Source organism: Trichomycterus rosablanca, chromosome 2 (assembly GCF_030014385.1).
Source record: "Trichomycterus rosablanca isolate fTriRos1 chromosome 2, fTriRos1.hap1, whole genome shotgun sequence".
NCBI classification, from domain to species: domain Eukaryota; kingdom Metazoa; phylum Chordata; class Actinopteri; order Siluriformes; family Trichomycteridae; genus Trichomycterus; species Trichomycterus rosablanca.
This window is the reverse complement of record NC_085989.1, coordinates 1,176,585-1,195,993: the sequence shown is the minus strand read 5'-3', so window position 1 is coordinate 1,195,993 and position 19,409 is coordinate 1,176,585. Positions and strand designations below refer to the sequence as shown.

General features: G+C 32.7%; 1 protein-coding gene across 1 annotated transcript; it reads right to left on the bottom strand.

Annotated features, from left to right (window-relative positions):
• Positions 1–6,578: 6,578 nt before the first annotated feature.
• LOC134303720 (uncharacterized) lies at positions 6,579–18,763 on the bottom strand. Its single transcript, XM_062989195.1, has 8 exons — positions 18,715–18,763; positions 17,044–17,349; positions 8,311–8,610; positions 7,923–8,024; positions 7,713–7,740; positions 7,516–7,541; positions 7,366–7,415; positions 6,579–7,123 (listed from the first exon to the last, which is right to left on the bottom strand). The coding sequence occupies exons 1-8, from the start codon at positions 18,761–18,763 to the stop codon at positions 7,046–7,048; spliced, it is 939 nt and encodes a 312-aa protein (XP_062845265.1). The 3' UTR covers positions 6,579–7,045.
• Positions 18,764–19,409: the final 646 nt, after the last annotated feature.

Below are 19,409 nucleotides of genomic sequence, written 5' to 3'. Positions count from 1 at the left end.
ATCAAGTCTGCCTTGCTTGTAAGATCATGACTGTCTTTTGTCTGATTGTAGTGCAGCATTTCTTATACTGGTTTTACTTCATGGCCCAAATTGTACTGGAGTCACAGAATCATGACATAACACAATATAGTTTGTATTATTTAAACAAATACTGTGCATGTGGCAATAACAATTCAATTCAGTCATTAAGAGGGGTCCTTACACTGACCCTTCTTTTGTTTTTGTCAGGTATCGGGAAATGTGAATGTCTATGTATGTATGGTTAATTCTTAATGTTTTTTTTCTTTAGTAATTAAGTTTGTGGGGTCTCGGGGTTTTTGGTGAGGGGAGAAGCAGACACGGCAATCGTAATGATTTGATAATTGATTTGGGGTGGGCTGGGGTTAAACAAAATAGTCATTTTACGATTTTTTATGTTGTGCATGTTTTATAGTGGTATGCAAAATCTCCTTTTTTAATTTTATTTATATATTATTTGTTCTGTATTTTACAGTTATTCCTTGATTACTGTGTGTAATTCATGTCCCTTGTAATTTGCAAAATCAATAACATTTATATAAAGAGGAGGGGTGTCTACATATTTTTGTGGGCAGTTGTAGACTAGCGCTTAAGGTTCTGGACTAGTAAGTAGAAGGTTGCCCGTTCAAGCCACTGCCACTGTTGGGCCCTTCAGCAAGGCCCTTAACCCTCAAGACTGAATCTTGTCACAGTTCTGTAAGTTGCTTCGGATAAAAGCGTCCGCTAAGTGCTGCAAATGTAAACGCAGTGTATCACTGCCCCGAATCTCTGAATGAGTAAGGAGGGTTCAGTGCTCTGCGATTTTCGAAGACAGCAGCCTGAGTGCAGAGTGCAGTCCAGTGGTACTCGGTCTTATTCAATAAGAGGGAACTGCACAATTTCATACAAACCAGGCGTAACCCAGACCTGATTTCACTTGCTTAATCAGTTGGTCTCGATCTTCACGGTCAAACACGGTCGGTATGAAAACCTGCAGCTACTGTTGCTTTTCTTTTGTGGTGAAGAGTGAGGAATGCTGGCGTAGCCTGTTTGGTTACACTCCAGAACTTTATTTTTTGAGACTTGACATGACCACGCCCCACTATTGGAAAAATGTGCTGCCCACATTTAAAACCTCTGCTTTTAAACTTCGGATGCTTCTGACCAGCGCGTTTCCTTTCCTGCAGCTTTTCTGTGACTCTTTTTTTCACATCTTTTGGAAGGAAATCCAGTTGGGCTGGGTGTGTCGTAACCGACACTCACTGGGGAACCTGAACGTCTGATAGGCTCAACCTTTCACAGTTCAAAACACTGACTTAAACAATGGTGTGTAAATGACACACAAAAGCTCCCTTGTTCTTCACTTCTCACATACAGAGTTGTTGAACAGTTTCATGCTGTGGCAGGTTTATGAAGATCTCTGGCAGTGCTTTCTGATTCCTCTGTTACTGCACATTTGTCACACTGAATGATTTCAGATCAGTGATCACTCGCTAAAAACATTATGAGGGTCAAAGCTATTCAACACTTACACCGATGAGGCATAACATTAAAACCACATCCTCGTTTCTACACTCACTGTCCATTTTATCAGCTCCACTTACCATATAGAAGCACTTTGTAGTTCTACAATTATTGACTGTAGTATATCTGTTTCTCTGCATGCTTCAATAACCAGGACCCCCACAGGACCCCCACGGAGCAGGTATTATTTAGGTGGTGGATGATTCTCAGCACTGCAGTGACACTGACTGCAATGGTGCTGGTGTGTTAGTGTGTGTTGTGCTGGTATGAGTGGAGTTTTTAATCACCGTGTCCACTCACCGTCCACTCTATTAGACGCTCCTACCTAGTCGGTCCACCTTGTAGATGTAAAGTCAGAGACGATCGCTCATCTATGAGGGCCTGTGGTAGCCTAGTGGGTAGGGCTTTGGGCTATCAACCGGAAGATTGGCGGTTCAAATCCAGGCTCTGCTATGTAGCCACTGTTGGGTCCTTGAGCAAGGCCCTTAACCCTGTCTGCTCCAGGGGCGCCGTAAGTTGGCTGACCCTGCGCTCTGACCCCAGCTTCCAACACCAGCTGGGATATGCGAAGAAAGAATTTCATTGTACTGTACATCTGTATATGTATATATGACAAATAAAGGATATCTTTCTATCTTTCTATTGCTGCTGTTTGAGTCGCTCATCTTCTAGACCTTCATCAGTGGTCACAGGACGCCGCCCACGGGGCGCTGTTGGCTGGATATTTTTGGTTGGTGGACGATTCTCAGTCCAGCAGTGACAGCGAGGTGTTTTAAAACTCCAGCAGCGCTGCTGTGTCTGATCCACTCATACCAGCACAACACACACTAACACACCACCACCATGTCAGTGTCACTGCAGTGCTGAGAATCATCCACCATCTAAATAATACCTGCTCTGTGGGGGTCCTGAGCATTGAAGCATGCAGAGAAACAGATGGACTACAGTCAGTAATTGAAGAACAACAAAGTGCTTCTATATGGTAAGTGGAGCTGATAACATGGACAGTGAGTGTAGAAACAAGGAGGTGGTTTTAATGTTATGCCTCATCGGTGTGTATCCATATGTATGTAATTCCATATTTATCTTTAATGTCACTGTATAGAAATTTTAGCTTCATTTATTTCTATAGAACTGCTTTAAATCACTTGGACACTGCTTGAATTTATTCTTTAGCCATTCAGACGTGAACTTTTTGAGCTTGTTGCCCTGCTGCAGAACCTGATTACACCTCAGTTTCAGCTCATGGACAGACGATCTCCTCACTATCACACAAACCACCACTTCAGTTGTTGGTATTATGTCCTAACTGCATGATGAAATACTGCATCTTGTTTTTAAAATATTTCCATTGTTATTCGTCTGTCCATAAAACACCATCTTGAAAGATTTAGGGATTTTCCAGATTTTGTTTTTGCACACGTCAGATGAGCACTGAAGTTCCTCTTTTGCAGTGTTTTCCTCCTGTCCAGTCTCTCATCAATTCCATTCTGAGTAGTGTTTTTCATAAACACTGACATTATTAACCTTATTTATTTATTTATTTATTCATTTTAGATCTATTTTGACTTTTTATGGAAATTTGTCGTGGAGCCATTACATAGTTTTCTCTATGTAAAGATCATGGCTGTTGCAGTTGGTTGTTGGAGTCTTAAAGCTTTAGGCTGACTGCTTGACTGTAATAGTAAGGTTCAAGATGAGTAACACACACACACACACACACATACACACACACACAGAGAGAGAGGAAAAATGTAATCTGAGTGTGAGACATTGTGTGCAGGATATGAGTCAGAACTCAGTAATTGTGTGTTGGATCAGACTGTCTGATGTATTTATTTGACTCTGGTATGAAATGCCACCCACTGAATCATATGTTGATGCTTCATAAAATGGGGGTGAGGGGGGGACATAATATTAATAGAGTCGAGAGGATGTCAGAGACCTTTCCATAAGCTATACCAAAACCATAGATGTTAATATAGAGCCCCCCATGCACACACACACACACATTACAGCTGTACCAGCCTCCAATCCACTGGGAAGTCAAACTGGGTACTCAGAGGAGCATTTGTGAGCATTTGTGAATTGTGATCTAAAGCATCCCAAAGGTTTTATTTATTGGGGTTGATTTCAGGGCTGGCCACCGGAGTTCCTCCACACTAAACTCGTCCAACCTTTTAACTAATGAAATGTATTAATGGTTCAGAATCAAACAATGTGGAAATGTTTTGTACGTTAGTGCTTTTATTGTTTAAGGCGAAGAGTTTGCTAAAAGCGACCAGGACTAAGAAAGCAGGTCGCCAAAACGTCCAAAAATGCACAAAACTTTGTTTAGGATCTCATTCGGCCCTAAACAAATATTAATTTTAAAAATAAACAATTGAGGTGCAACAAAAACATGGAGTTACAGCTCACCTGCAGACTGAACCACAATGGTGGACCATTTCTGGCTAAAATCCCGGTCTCAGCCCAACCACAGCTACTGCCCATAGCAACACAAAAAACAAGGAAACAAATACAGCTCTGGATTCTTTAGTAAAGCCCGTGTTCTGTTTTAATAAGTGATTATATATTACATACGTATATATATATATATATATAACATAGATAGATACATGATTGCTGCTTTGACTCTCTGAGTTCTGAAATGTGCTTTAATTCGGAGCAATTCGTCAAGACGCCGTGTTTAATTTTCTAATCTGTATTTGAAGCTTTGTCAGCAGCACAGCTTGTCGCAACCTGTGGTGAAAGAGAAGCTTTGGCAGGCGCTCATGGGAAATTAATCACACCGAGAAGTCGTTCCATGACATTTAATTATATGTCTGTATGATTAACCACTTCCTTTCAACTTACAGTCGATGTGATCTAGGCAACTGCATTCAGGTTTATTAGAAAGTCAGAGCGACAGGAACGTTGTTAATAATTCATTCTGTTTAAACCACTTGTTTAGATCAAGTGAATCAATTTCTTACTCAAACATAATGCACATCAGTACCAGTGATGGGGGCGTGGCTTCTGTTACCGTCAGTACCTGTGATGGGGCGTGGCTTCTGTTACCGTCAGTACCTGTGATGGGGCGTGGCTTCTGTTACCGTCAGTACCAGTGATGGGGGCGTGGCTTCTGTTACCGTCAGTACCTGTGATGGGGCGTGGCTTCTGTTACCGTCAGTACCTGAGATGGGGGCGTGGCTTCTGTTACCGTCAGTACCAGTGATGGGGCGTGGCTTCTGTTACCGTCAGTACCAGTGATGGGGCGTGGCTTCTGTTACCGTCAGTACCTGTGATGGGGCGTGGCTTCTGTTACCGTCAGTACCTGTGATGGGGCGTGGCTTCTGTTACCGTCAGTACCTGAGATGGGGGCGTGGCTTCTGTTACCGTCAGTACCAGTGATGGGGCGTGGCTTCTGTTACCGTCAGTACCTGTGATGGGGCGTGGCTTCTGTTACCGTCAGTACCTGAGATGGGGGCGTGGCTTCTGTTACCGTCAGTACCTGTGATGGGGCGTGGCTTCTGTTACCGTCAGTACCTGAGATGGGGGCGTGGCTTCTGTTACCGTCAGTACCTGTGATGGAGGCGTGGCTTCTGTTACCGTCAGTACCTGTGATGGGGCGTGGCTTCTGTTACCGTCAGTACCTGAGATGGGGGCGTGGCTTCTGTTACCGTCAGTACCAGTGATGGGGCGTGGCTTCTGTTACCGTCAGTACCTGTGATGGGGGCGTGGCTTCTGTAACTGTCAGAGATGGAGTCGTGGCTTCTGTAACAGTCAGCCCCTGTGATGGGGGCGTGGCTTCTGTAACTGTCAGTGATGGGGGTGTGGCTTCTGTAACTGTCAGAGATGGAGGCGTGGCTTCTGTAACTGTCAGTGATGGAGGATAGGGGCGTGGCTTCTGTAACTGTCAGTCCCAGATGGAGGCGTGGCTTCTGTAACTGTCAGTCCCAGATGGAGGCGTGGCTTCTGTACCTGTCAGTCCAAGTGATGGAGGCGTGGCTTCTGTAACTGTCAGTCCCAGATGGAGGCGTGGCTTCTGTAACTGTCAGTCCCAGATGGAGGCGTGGCTTCTGTAACTGTCAGTCCCAGATGGAGGCGTGGCTTCTGTACCTGTCAGTCCAAGTGATGGAGGCGTGGCTTCTGTAAATGTCAGTCCCAGAGGGAGGCGTGGCTTCTGTACCTGTCAGTCCAAGTGATGGAGGCGTGGCTTCTGTAACTGTCAGTCCCAGATGGAGGCGTGGCTTCTGTAACTGTCAGTCCAAGTGATGGAGGTGTGGCTTCTGTAACTGTCAGTCCCAGATGGAGGCGTGGCTTCTGTAACTGTCAGTCCAAGTGATGGAGGTGTGGCTTCTGTAACTGTCAGTCCCAGATGGAGGCGTGGCTTCTGTAACTGTCAGTCCCAGATGGAGGCGTGGCTTCTGTAAATGTCAGTCCCAGATGGAGGCGTGGCTTCTGTAACTGTCAGTCCCAGATGGAGGCGTGGCTTCTGTAAATGTCAGTCCCAGATGGAGGCGTGGCTTCTGTACCTGTCAGTCTCAGTGATGGAGGCGTGGCTTCTGTAAATGTCAGTCCCAGATGGAGGCGTGGCTTCTGTAAATGTCAGTCCCAGATGGAGGCGTGGCTTCTGTACCTGTCAGTCTCAGTGATGGAGGCGTGGCTTCTGTAAATGTCAGTCCCAGATGGAGGCGTGGCTTCTGTAAATGTCAGTCCAAGTGATGGAGGCGTGGCTTCTGTAAATGTCAGTCCCAGATGGAGGCGTGGCTTCTGTAAATGTCAGTCCCAGATGGAGGCGTGGCTTCTGTAAATGTCAGTCTCAGTGATGGAGGCGTGGCTTCTGTAACTGTCAGTCCCAGATGGAGGCGTGGCTTCTGTAAATGTCAGTCCAAGTGATGGAGGCGTGGCTTCTGTAAATGTCAGTCCAAGTGATGGAGGCGTGGCTTCTGTAAATGTCAGTCCCAGATGGAGGCGTGGCTTCTGTACCTGTCAGTCTCAGTGATGGAGGTGTGGCTTCTGTAAATGTCAGTCCCAGATGGAGGCGTGGCTTCTGAAAATGTCAGTCCCAGATGGAGGCGTGGCTTCTGTACCTGTCAGTCTCAGTGATGGAGGCGTGGCTCGGGTGGGGCAGTGGTAAAATGCACTAATTGGGTGTCCACATACTTTTATTAAACACAAAGTCAGACTCTCCATGTTTACAGGGATGATTAATTGAGTGCAGTTATTGATACATTATTTGAAACACAAGGTCTGTTGTGTGCCAGGCTGTGTGCCAGGCTGTGTGCCAGGCTGTGTGCCCACCTCATGCCCAGTGTTTCTGGGACAGGAATTTTAAAGTCCATGTATTTCTAGTTTTTACTAGTGATCATTTATTCATTGTGGAGCCTGGCTGCCCCCTAGTGGCTAGTGCACACTTTAATAGTGCCACAAGACAAACATGTAGTGTATACATACAATATTATACATACATATTTTATTATACATACAATAACAGAAAAGTATATACAAATATATTTAAAATATGATTTATTTCTGTTAGCTAATCTAATTCTCTGAGAGGAGGTGCAGTCGGTTTCCTGTTGAAAGTGTCCGGGTTCAAACAGGAATACTCGACCTCCTGTAAGAAAGCAGAAATGTGACAGATATTAATAATAACATTAATAATAACATCAGATTTTCATTGTGCACTTTCCCTTCTTTTGTGGACTTGTTTCCTTCCTGAGAAACTCAGATAGAGCTCATTGTGTTTGTCGAGTGCCTGACTACAACAGGGCGGCTGGTGTGTTGGCCCGCTGTGCTACACCATCACCCTGCTTCAGATTTTTAATGGATTCTTGTTTGTTGTTGTTGATACTTTACCGTTTTCGTGGAGCATTTGTCTGCGCCGGGTTTGAGGGTGTCTCGTATCCCTGTGGAGAGGATATGCAGGAGAGCTGTTATTATACTGTACTGGTCTTGTTTACTGGTTGAAAGATTTGCACTATGAGAGAGGGAGTCAGTAGTGATTACCCTGTCTGTGCTGAGCGTCCCGATGTCTGAAAAAAGTAAAAAATGGTTGAAGATTGGTCCAGTGCGCGGTGTTAGGACTCACGTGTCATGTACAGTCAATAAGTACAACAAGACATCTGTAGTTTAATGAATATTCATGATGTGCTTTGTTAATTATTTAAATATGTTTTAAATGATGGAAGTGTGAGCAAACAAACCTTCTGGCTCTGGTAGCTTCTCGTTTGTCTAGAGGGGAGGAAACAGAATAAACTGAAGGATTTGCAGATTTTTTTCGTCTCGCAGGTGTATTGTGTTATTAATGGTTTAAAAGTTTGTATTAATGTCTGTGCTTTTGAAATATGCTGTCAGACAAACTCATGGTTTGGTAGGTGTCCGCATACTTTTGGCCATGAAGCGTGAATCTTTACCTTTGTATAAGCACAGAATGACGATGGCGATCGCAGCAGCGGTGACGATGCCAACGCCGCCGACTCCAAACAGCAACCCTGAACACATGGAGTCTCCATGTTCTAGGGGTGAAACATTATGATTTAATTAATATTGTAATAAAATTATGTAGGTTATATGCTGAAAATATCCAATAAAAATTGTACGTTGGTTTAAAATTATGCTGTTTTGTTTGATATTGCAAATAAAGAGATGATTATTTTGACTAAAACTACAGGTTTTTCATTGATGCGTCTGTTTTAATGTATTAAAGACATCCATCAGCCATTTACAAAAGCCCATGTATTAAATTCCTTAGTTTTTATTTCATTCTATTTTAAAAAGATAAAACACGTAACACGTTCTTACTTCGTTCCAGAGTTTTGGAGACGTTTCTTCCGTCCCAGGCCACCACACACTGGACGTGAGCTGCTCCTGACCATTCCTCTGCAGAGATCCTGATCTGAGCTCGAGTGAACTCGGAGGCGGAATCCTGGTTTCCCATCCAGCCAGATTCTGTCCATCCTGAGCGCTTTTCTTCATCAATGATCCAGAAAACGTCCACCTGAGTGGGAACCACGTTCATCACCGCAGCCTGCAGCAGAACGGTCGTGCCGTCCACTTCCAGCGGCGTGTACGTAACGATGGACGGGTTTAATGGACCTCTTTCTACATAACACACGAAATAAAGGTTTGTACTGATGTTCGGTTGCTTTAGTTCTTATCGATCACGTACATCAGGAGCCTGAGAAGAGCTTTAGGTCGCTGTTTTGATGTTGTTCAGGCTACTTCTGACATGATAAGAAGATCAAGTGGGGATTGTAAAATGAAGCTGCTGAACCAGAATCTCACGAATTAAATTGTGACAACTTTTGTGTCTTACTGTTTTTGGGACGGACAGAATCAAACAAACAAAAAACAACAACAAATTTTGAATCAAATTCTCTTGGTGCTACAAGACTCATCTAAAATCCACAAACGGCTCCAAACTTTCCAACCATTTCAGCAGTTGGGTTTGTACATCAGGGACTTTAAACAGATGATGCTCAGAGTTTCAGTTTGAGGTCGTTTTCTCTGTTATTTAACTAAAATTTGGAAATTTTAACTGTTTTTATTTTCATAAATTGGACCGTGTTCCTTTCAATACATTTTGGCCAAACACACTTAAATCCACAGTTTGTTTCCTTTAGTTCTTCATCAGATCACCTGCAACCAGCAAATGTGAACTTTAATACCTTAATTTCTGGAATTGTTTCACCCCCTGTGGATCGTTCTGTTCAGTCTGTGCCAGGCAACAAACTAGAGCTTATTTATATTCAAGTAAAATAAATACTAAAACCTTTTACTTTCTTTATAAAGAAATCGAATTAAACACCAGAGAGCCGCCGACAGGTCCAACAGTTTCACTCCTTTTTATCTTCAGAATTATAGGTCACAGAGACACCTGTATTATAAAACTTATGAGCATTTTTAATTTTGGTTATTTTATTTACACATTATTTACCTGCTGCTTCTCAGAATTTTAATCATACAAATAAATCACTCTAATATTAATAAATATACAAGAATACAAATAAAACACACACGATTAAAAAAACTAAATTAATAGAAAATCTACGTATATATAAACTCTACATATATAAAACTGACTTCTGTATTAAAAATCTACATATAGAAAATCTACATATATATATATATATATATATATATATAAACTCTACATATATGAAATTTACTTCTATATTTAAAATCTACATATAGAAAATCTACGTATATATAAACGCTACATATATAAAACTGACTTCTATATTAAAAATCTACATATAGAAAATCTACATATATATATATATATATATATATATATATACAGTATATATATATATATATATATATAGAAAATCTACGTATATATAAACTTTACATATATAAAATTTACTTCTATATCTTAAATCTACATATCGAAAATCTACATATATATATAAACTTTACATATATAAAATTTACTTCTATATCTTAAATCTACATATAGAAAATGTATGTATATATAAACTCTACATGTATAAAATTTACTTCTATATTTAAAATCTACATATAGAAAATCTATGTATATATAAACTTTACATATATGAAATTTACTTCTACATTTAGAAAATCTACGTATATATAAACTCTACATATATAAAACTGACTTCTATATTAAAAATCTACATTTAGAAAATCTATATATATATATATATAAACTCTACATATATGAAATTTACTTCTATATTAAAAATCTACATATAGAAAATCTATGTATATATAAACTTTACATATATCAAATTTACTTCTATATCTTAAATCTACATATAGAAAATCTACGTATATATAAACTTTACATGTATAAAAGTTACTTCTATATCTTAAATTTACATATAGAAAATGTATGTATATATAAACTCTACATATATAAAATTTACTTCTATATTAAATATCTACATTTAGAAAATCTTCATATATATAAACTCTACATATATGAAATTCACTTCTATATTAAAAATCTACATTTACAAAATTTACATATATATAAACTCTACATATATAAAATTTACTTCTATATTAAATATCTACATATAGAAAATCTACGTATATATAAACTCTACATATATGAAATTTACTTCTATATTAAAAATCTACATTTAGAAAATCTACGTATATATAAACTCTACATATATAAAACTGACTTCTATATTAAAAATCTACATTTAGAAAATCTATATATATATATATATAAACTCTACATATATGAAATTTACTTCTATATTAAAAATCTACATATAGAAAATCTATGTATATATAAACTTTACATATATCAAATTTACTTCTATATCTTAAATCTACATATAGAAAATCTACGTATATATAAACTTTACATGTATAAAAGTTACTTCTATATCTTAAATTTACATATAGAAAATCTATGTATATTTAAACTTTACATATATATAATTTACTTCTATATTAAATATCTACATTTAGAAAATCTACATATATATAAACTCTACATATATGAAATTCACTTCTATATTAAAAATCTACATTTAGAAAATTTACATGTATATAAACTCTACATATATGAAATTTACTTCTATATTTAAAATCTACATGTAGAAAATCTACGTATATATAAACTTTACATATATAAAATTTACTTCTATATTTAAAATCTACATATAGAAAATCTACGTATATATAAACTCTACATATATGAAATTTACTTCTATATTAAAAATCTACATATAGAAAATCTATGTATATTTAAACTTTACATATATATAATTTACTTCTATATTTAAAATCTACATGTAGAAAATCTACGTATATATAAACTTTACATATATAAAATTTACTTCTATATTTAAAATCTACATATAGAAAATCTACGTATATATAAACTCTACATATATGAAATTTACTTCTATATTTAAAATCTACATATAGAAAATCTACGTATATATAAACTTTACATATATAAAACTGACTTCTATATTAAAAATCTACATTTAGAAAATCTACGTATATATAAACTCTACATATATAAAACTGACTTTTTATATTAAAAATCTACATTTAGAAAATATATATATATATATAAACTCTACATATATGAAATTTACTTCTATATAAAAAATCTACATATAGAAAATCTATGTATATATAAACTTTACATATATAAAATTTACTTCTATATCTTAAATCTACATATAGAAAATCTACGTATATATAAACTCTACATATATAAAATTTACTTCTATATTTAAAATCTACATATAGAAAATCTACGTATATATAAACTTTACATATATTAAAGTTACTTCTATATCTTAAATTTACATATAGAAAATGTATGTATATATAAACTCTACATATATGAAATTTACTGCTATATTAAAAATCTACATATAGAAAATCTATGTATATATATATATATAAACTCTACATATATAAAATTTCTATATTTAAAATCTACACATAGAGAATCTACGTACATATAAACGCTACATATATATAATATTTACTTCTATATTTAAAATCTACATATAGAAAATCTACGTATATATAAACTCTACATATATTACATTTACTTCTATATCTAAAATCTACATATAGAGAATCTACATATATATAAACTCTACATATATTAAATTTACTTCTATATCTAAAATCTACATATAGAAAATCTACATATATATAAACTCTACATATATTAAATTTACTTCTATATCTAAAATCTACATATAGAAAATCTACATATATATAAACTCTACATATATTAAATTTACTTCTATATCTAAAATCTACATATAGAAAATCTACATATATGTAAACTCTACATATATTAAATTTACTTCTATATCTAAAATCTACATATAGAAAATCTACATATATATAAACTCTACATATATAAAATTTACTTCTATATCTAAAATCTACATATAGAAAATCTACATATATATAAACTCTACATATATTAAATTTACTTCTATATCTAAAATCTACATATAGAAAATCTACATATATATAAACTCTACATATATTAAATTTACTTCTATATCTAAAATCTACATATAGAAAATCTACATATATATAAACTCTACATATATTAAATTTACTTCTATATCTAAAATCTACATATAGAAAATCTACATATATATAAACTACATATATTAAATTTACTTCTATATCTAAAATCTACATATAGAAAATCTACATATATATAAACTCTACATATATTAAATTTACTTCTATATCTAAAATCTACATATAGAAAATCTACATATATATAAACTCTACATATATTAAATTTACTTCTATATCTAAAATCTACATATAGAAAATCTACATATATATAAACTCTACATATATTAAATTTACTTCTATATTTAAAATCTACACATAGAGAATCTACGTACATATAAACGCTACATATATATAATATTTACTTCTATATTTAAAATCTACATATAGAAAATCTACGTATATATAAACTCTACATATATTACATTTACTTCTATATCTAAAATCTACATATAGAGAATCTACATATATATAAACTCTACATATATTAAATTTACTTCTATATCTAAAATCTACATATAGAAAATCTACATATATATAAACTCTACATATATTAAATTTACTTCTATATCTAAAATCTACATATAGAAAATCTACATATATATAAACTCTACATATATTAAATTTACTTCTATATCTAAAATCTACATATAGAAAATCTACATATATGTAAACTCTACATATATTAAATTTACTTCTATATCTAAAATCTACATATAGAAAATCTACATATATATAAACTCTACATATATAAAATTTACTTCTATATCTAAAATCTACATATAGAAAATCTACATATATATAAACTCTACATATATTAAATTTACTTCTATATCTAAAATCTACATATAGAAAATCTACATATATATAAACTCTACATATATTAAATTTACTTCTATATCTAAAATCTACATATAGAAAATCTACATATATATAAACTCTACATATATTAAATTTACTTCTATATCTAAAATCTACATATAGAAAATCTACATATATATAAACTACATATATTAAATTTACTTCTATATCTAAAATCTACATATAGAAAATCTACATATATATAAACTCTACATATATTAAATTTACTTCTATATCTAAAATCTACATATAGAAAATCTACATATATATAAACTCTACATATATTAAATTTACTTCTATATCTAAAATCTACATATAGAAAATCTACATATATATAAACTCTACATATATTAAATTTACTTCTATATTTAAAATCTACACATAGAGAATCTACGTACATATAAACGCTACATATATATAATATTTACTTCTATATTTAAAATCTACATATAGAAAATCTACGTATATATAAACTCTACATATATTACATTTACTTCTATATCTAAAATCTACATATAGAGAATCTACATATATATAAACTCTACATATATTAAATTTACTTCTATATCTAAAATCTACATATAGAAAATCTACATATATATAAACTCTACATATATTAAATTTACTTCTATATCTAAAATCTACATATAGAAAATCTACATATATATAAACTCTACATATATTAAATTTACTTCTATATCTAAAATCTACATATAGAAAATCTACATATATGTAAACTCTACATATATTAAATTTACTTCTATATCTAAAATCTACATATAGAAAATCTACATATATATAAACTCTACATATATAAAATTTACTTCTATATCTAAAATCTACATATAGAAAATCTACATATATATAAACTCTACATATATTAAATTTACTTCTATATCTAAAATCTACATATAGAAAATCTACATATATATAAACTCTACATATATTAAATTTACTTCTATATCTAAAATCTACATATAGAAAATCTACATATATATAAACTCTACATATATTAAATTTACTTCTATATCTAAAATCTACATATAGAAAATCTACATATATATAAACTACATATATTAAATTTACTTCTATATCTAAAATCTACATATAGAAAATCTACATATATATAAACTCTACATATATTAAATTTACTTCTATATCTAAAATCTACATATAGAAAATCTACATATATATAAACTCTACATATATTAAATTTACTTCTATATTTAAAATCTACACATAGAGAATCTACGTACATATAAACGCTACATATATATAATATTTACTTCTATATTTAAAATCTACATATAGAAAATCTACGTATATATAAACTCTACATATATTACATTTACTTCTATATCTAAAATCTACATATAGAAAATCTACGTATATATAAACTCTACATATATTAAATTTACTTCTATATCTAAAATCTACATATAGAAAATCTACATATATATAAACTCTACATATATTAAATTTACTTCTATATCTAAAATCTACATATAGAAAATCTACATATATATAAACTCTACATATATTAAATTTACTTCTATATTTAAAATCTACACATAGAGAATCTACGTACATATAAACGCTACATATATATAATATTTACTTCTATATTTAAAATCTACATATAGAAAATCTACGTATATATAAACTCTACATATATTACATTTACTTCTATATCTAAAATCTACATATAGAGAATCTACATATATATAAACTCTACATATATTAAATTTACTTCTATATCTAAAATCTACATATAGAAAATCTACATATATATAAACTCTACATATATTAAATTTACTTCTATATCTAAAATCTACATATAGAAAATCTACATATATATAAACTCTACATATATTAAATTTACTTCTATATCTAAAATCTACATATAGAAAATCTACATATATGTAAACTCTACATATATTAAATTTACTTCTATATCTAAAATCTACATATAGAAAATCTACATATATATAAACTCTACATATATAAAATTTACTTCTATATCTAAAATCTACATATAGAAAATCTACATATATATAAACTCTACATATATAAAATTTACTTCTATATCTAAAATCTACATATAGAAAATCTACATATATATAAACTCTACATATATTAAATTTACTTCTATATCTAAAATCTACATATAGAAAATCTACATATATATAAACTCTACATATATTAAATTTACTTCTATATCTAAAATCTACATATAGAAAATCTACATATATATAAACTACATATATTAAATTTACTTCTATATCTAAAATCTACATATAGAAAATCTACATATATATAAACTCTACATATATTAAATTTACTTCTATATCTAAAATCTACATATAGAAAATCTACATATATATAAACTCTACATATATTAAATTTACTTCTATATCTAAAATCTACATATAGAAAATCTACATATATATAAACTCTACATATATTAAATTTACTTCTATATCTAAAATCTACATATAGAAAATCTACATATATATAAACTCTACATATATTAAATTTACTTCTATATCTAAAATCTACATATAGAAAATCTACATATATATAAACTCTACATATATTAAATTTACTTCTATATCTAAAATCTACATATAGAAAATCTACATATATATAAACTCTACATATATTAAATTTACTTCTATATCTAAAATCTACATATAGAAAATCTACATATATATAAACTCTACATATATTAAATTTACTTCTATATCTAAAATCTACATATAGAAAATCTACATATATATAAACTCTACATATATTAAATTTACTTCTATATCTAAAATCTACATATAGAAAATCTACATATATATAAACTCTACATATATTAAATTTACTTCTATATCTAAAATCTACATATAGAAAATCTACATATATATAAACTCTACATATATTAAATTTACTTCTATATCTAAAATCTACATATAGAAAATCTACATATATATAAACTCTACATATATTAAATTTACTTCTATATCTAAAATCTACATATAGAACACCCCACAAGAGCTGCAGTTTTGGAGATGCTCTGACCCAGTCGTCTAGCCATCAAAATCTGGTCCTCGTCAAACTGGCTCAGATCTTCACGCTCGAGATTAAAACGTTCACTTGGTGCCTAATATACCCCCCCCCCCCCTTCCCGCCACTAACAGGAGCCATGATGAAGAGATAATCAGTGTTATTCACTTCACCTCTCAGTGCTCAGAATGTTTTGCCTCCTCGGTGTATATAAAATCTACATATATACACATTAATATCATTGCAGTGATAAGCTGAGGGTTAGAGCTTTTTAAAAATGTGTCAGTTTAGTATCTACACCAACCAGACAGAGAAAAGTTCACCTCTGAGTTACAGGGACGTGTTTCTGTGCTGATGTTATTCAGTCCGGATCATGATCATGAGTTCAGATGATTTTGAGAAATCTACAAAATCTTCAGGGTGAAATTAATACGTTTATAATGAAAATAGTGACAGAAATCAGCTGTTCTGAACTAAGCACTTTCGGGTTAAAAATGTTAAAGAATTTTGTGAAGAGTGAAGAATCTTTGATGGATTTTTTTGGAGCAGGAGTTATGAGGAGAATAAACTCACCTGTGACGACGACTCTGCTTCCATTTCCTACCAAAACGATTGTATTACTGAAAACTACACAATAATAAGTTCCTGAATCTTGGACCGAAACATTCGAGAACGTTTTGGTACACGTCTTTTCACCATCGTCTGCCGTGCCGTCCTGGCCTTTCACGACCAAGCTCAGCTTTCCAGTTCTTGGGTTCATTTTATACCAGGATGTTGATGCGTAGCAGTAATTCAACCGAATCTCACGTCTGCATTTTAATAAGAACGAGTCCCCGGCGGACACGCTGACCATCTCCGGAGTCTGAAACACCACAGAGGCTACCAACAGAAAAAAAAGCTTTTTTAGGTTTATTTCTTCAGTAAATGGTGAATTTAATGCAATAAATGATCATTCATTTCATAAAGAGGCAGAAACATCACCAATAATCTGCATTTTCATCAGAAATAACTCACACAGATCAAAGTAAACGTGATCCTCATATAAATATGAATAAAGAAAATACAAATAAATAATTACAAAAACATTTTATTTAATTTGATTACTAATGAAATAAACATTGTATTACATTTTATATTAAATTGGGAAAATGCAAATTATTCTCATACGTGGTCTCAGACTTTCGTCTTCCACATTTTATTAAATAAAAAGGAAAAATAATTAATATCAGAATAAATGTTTTATTTACATTATGGCCATGTAGACATTATTATTATTATATTAAACAAACTGGTTCATCAGAGATAAAACACGAATATTTATGATGTTTATGCTTCTCTGTTTATCATTAATCAGAAGTTTTACTGAGTTCTGAAGGTCATTTCGGTCTCATTTGAAAGCAAAAGCAATCGATGAGCTGAAGGTCGAAGCTCCACAAAACATCTCTGTGAATTATGTTATTTTTTAGTTGTGTTATTTTTTTTAATTAAATAAATTTTTTAATTGTAATATTTAAAATATTCATTTTTTTAATATTTGTAATTATATAATTATTTTTTATTGTATTTCAGTTTTAGTTTATTGGTAAAAAGTACCTCGTAAAAAATTTTAATAAATAAAATAAAATAGATTAAAATGATTCATGATTTTAATGTTTATTTTTAAATGACTAATTCAGTTGTTCAGTTTTTTTGTTAGGATAATTAATTAGGTAATAAATAATAAGTATAAAAAATTAAATAAAAAAAGCTTCCTTTAGTTCAATAAAGTGATTAAATAAATGTAATAAAAATCTTAGCTTGCTTTGTTTGTTTTTTGATATTAGGATATTTCTACATTCTTATGCAAAGATTTGTGCACCCCAGGTCATCAAATTATTTATATATATATAAAAAAGATTTGGTGGTGGACGTGCTCACGATCTCCAAAGAAAAGAGAGAAGGTCTGAGCTGCTGATTACAAATAATAATTGTGTGAATAAAGTAAGAAGAAAAATAAAAACATAAAAAAAAGCAGAAAAACTCAGATCAGAAAAGGTGTGCAGTGCAGTTCAGCATAAAGTTCAAACTATTATTTTATTACAGAGAAAAAGAAAAGTAACATTATTTATAATTTTATGTAATTTTCATGTTATCTATTTATAATGTTATGACATAATGAGCTTTAAATCCTGATTTATCATTTATCCCTTGGAATGTTTACATGTCATGACGAGATCTTTGAATGTGAGTGTGGGGAGCACTTACTTCTGACAGCACAAACCCAGCAGACGAGGAGCAGAAGTCGAGCCGCCATGCTGAAGTCTTCAGTCTCTCTCATCTCATCATCTGAAGCTGTAAATCTGCTTTTACTTTCTGCAGGAGTTACGTCCGGCCCCCCTCGATCATCACTGCATCTGAAACGTTCTGAACAGAGTCTCAGGTTCCAGTCCCACCAGTTCAGATCACCGCTCACCATTACAGGTGAATTTTATTCTATTTATTTATTACTAAAACACTGAAGGTTTTTCTGGAGACCTGGAGTTCATCTGTCTGTGAGAAGTTCCACATGTTCTGCATGTATCTGTGTGGCTTTGTAATTTCAAAACAAACATGCAGAAGGTGGATTGTTTGCTTATACTTATACGTTATACTGATTTATGGGTGGCTGCAGACAATGTGAGGAGTTTCACATGCTGGGGTGCTAGTTTGCGCCTCTCTTTGGCCGATAAAAGGGCGGCATTAGTGGCAGCGAGGAAATATAATAATAATAATGATAATATGAATTGGTAGTAGTTGTATTAGAAGAAGAAATATTATTAATATTATTATTATTATTTTGATTGGGCGCTCAGGCGGCACAGCACTTAGTTACACCAGCTCAACACCCCTGGGATCCTGCAGACTGGGACACACCCCACAAGAGCTGCAGTTTTGGAGATGCTCTGACCCAGTCGTCCAGC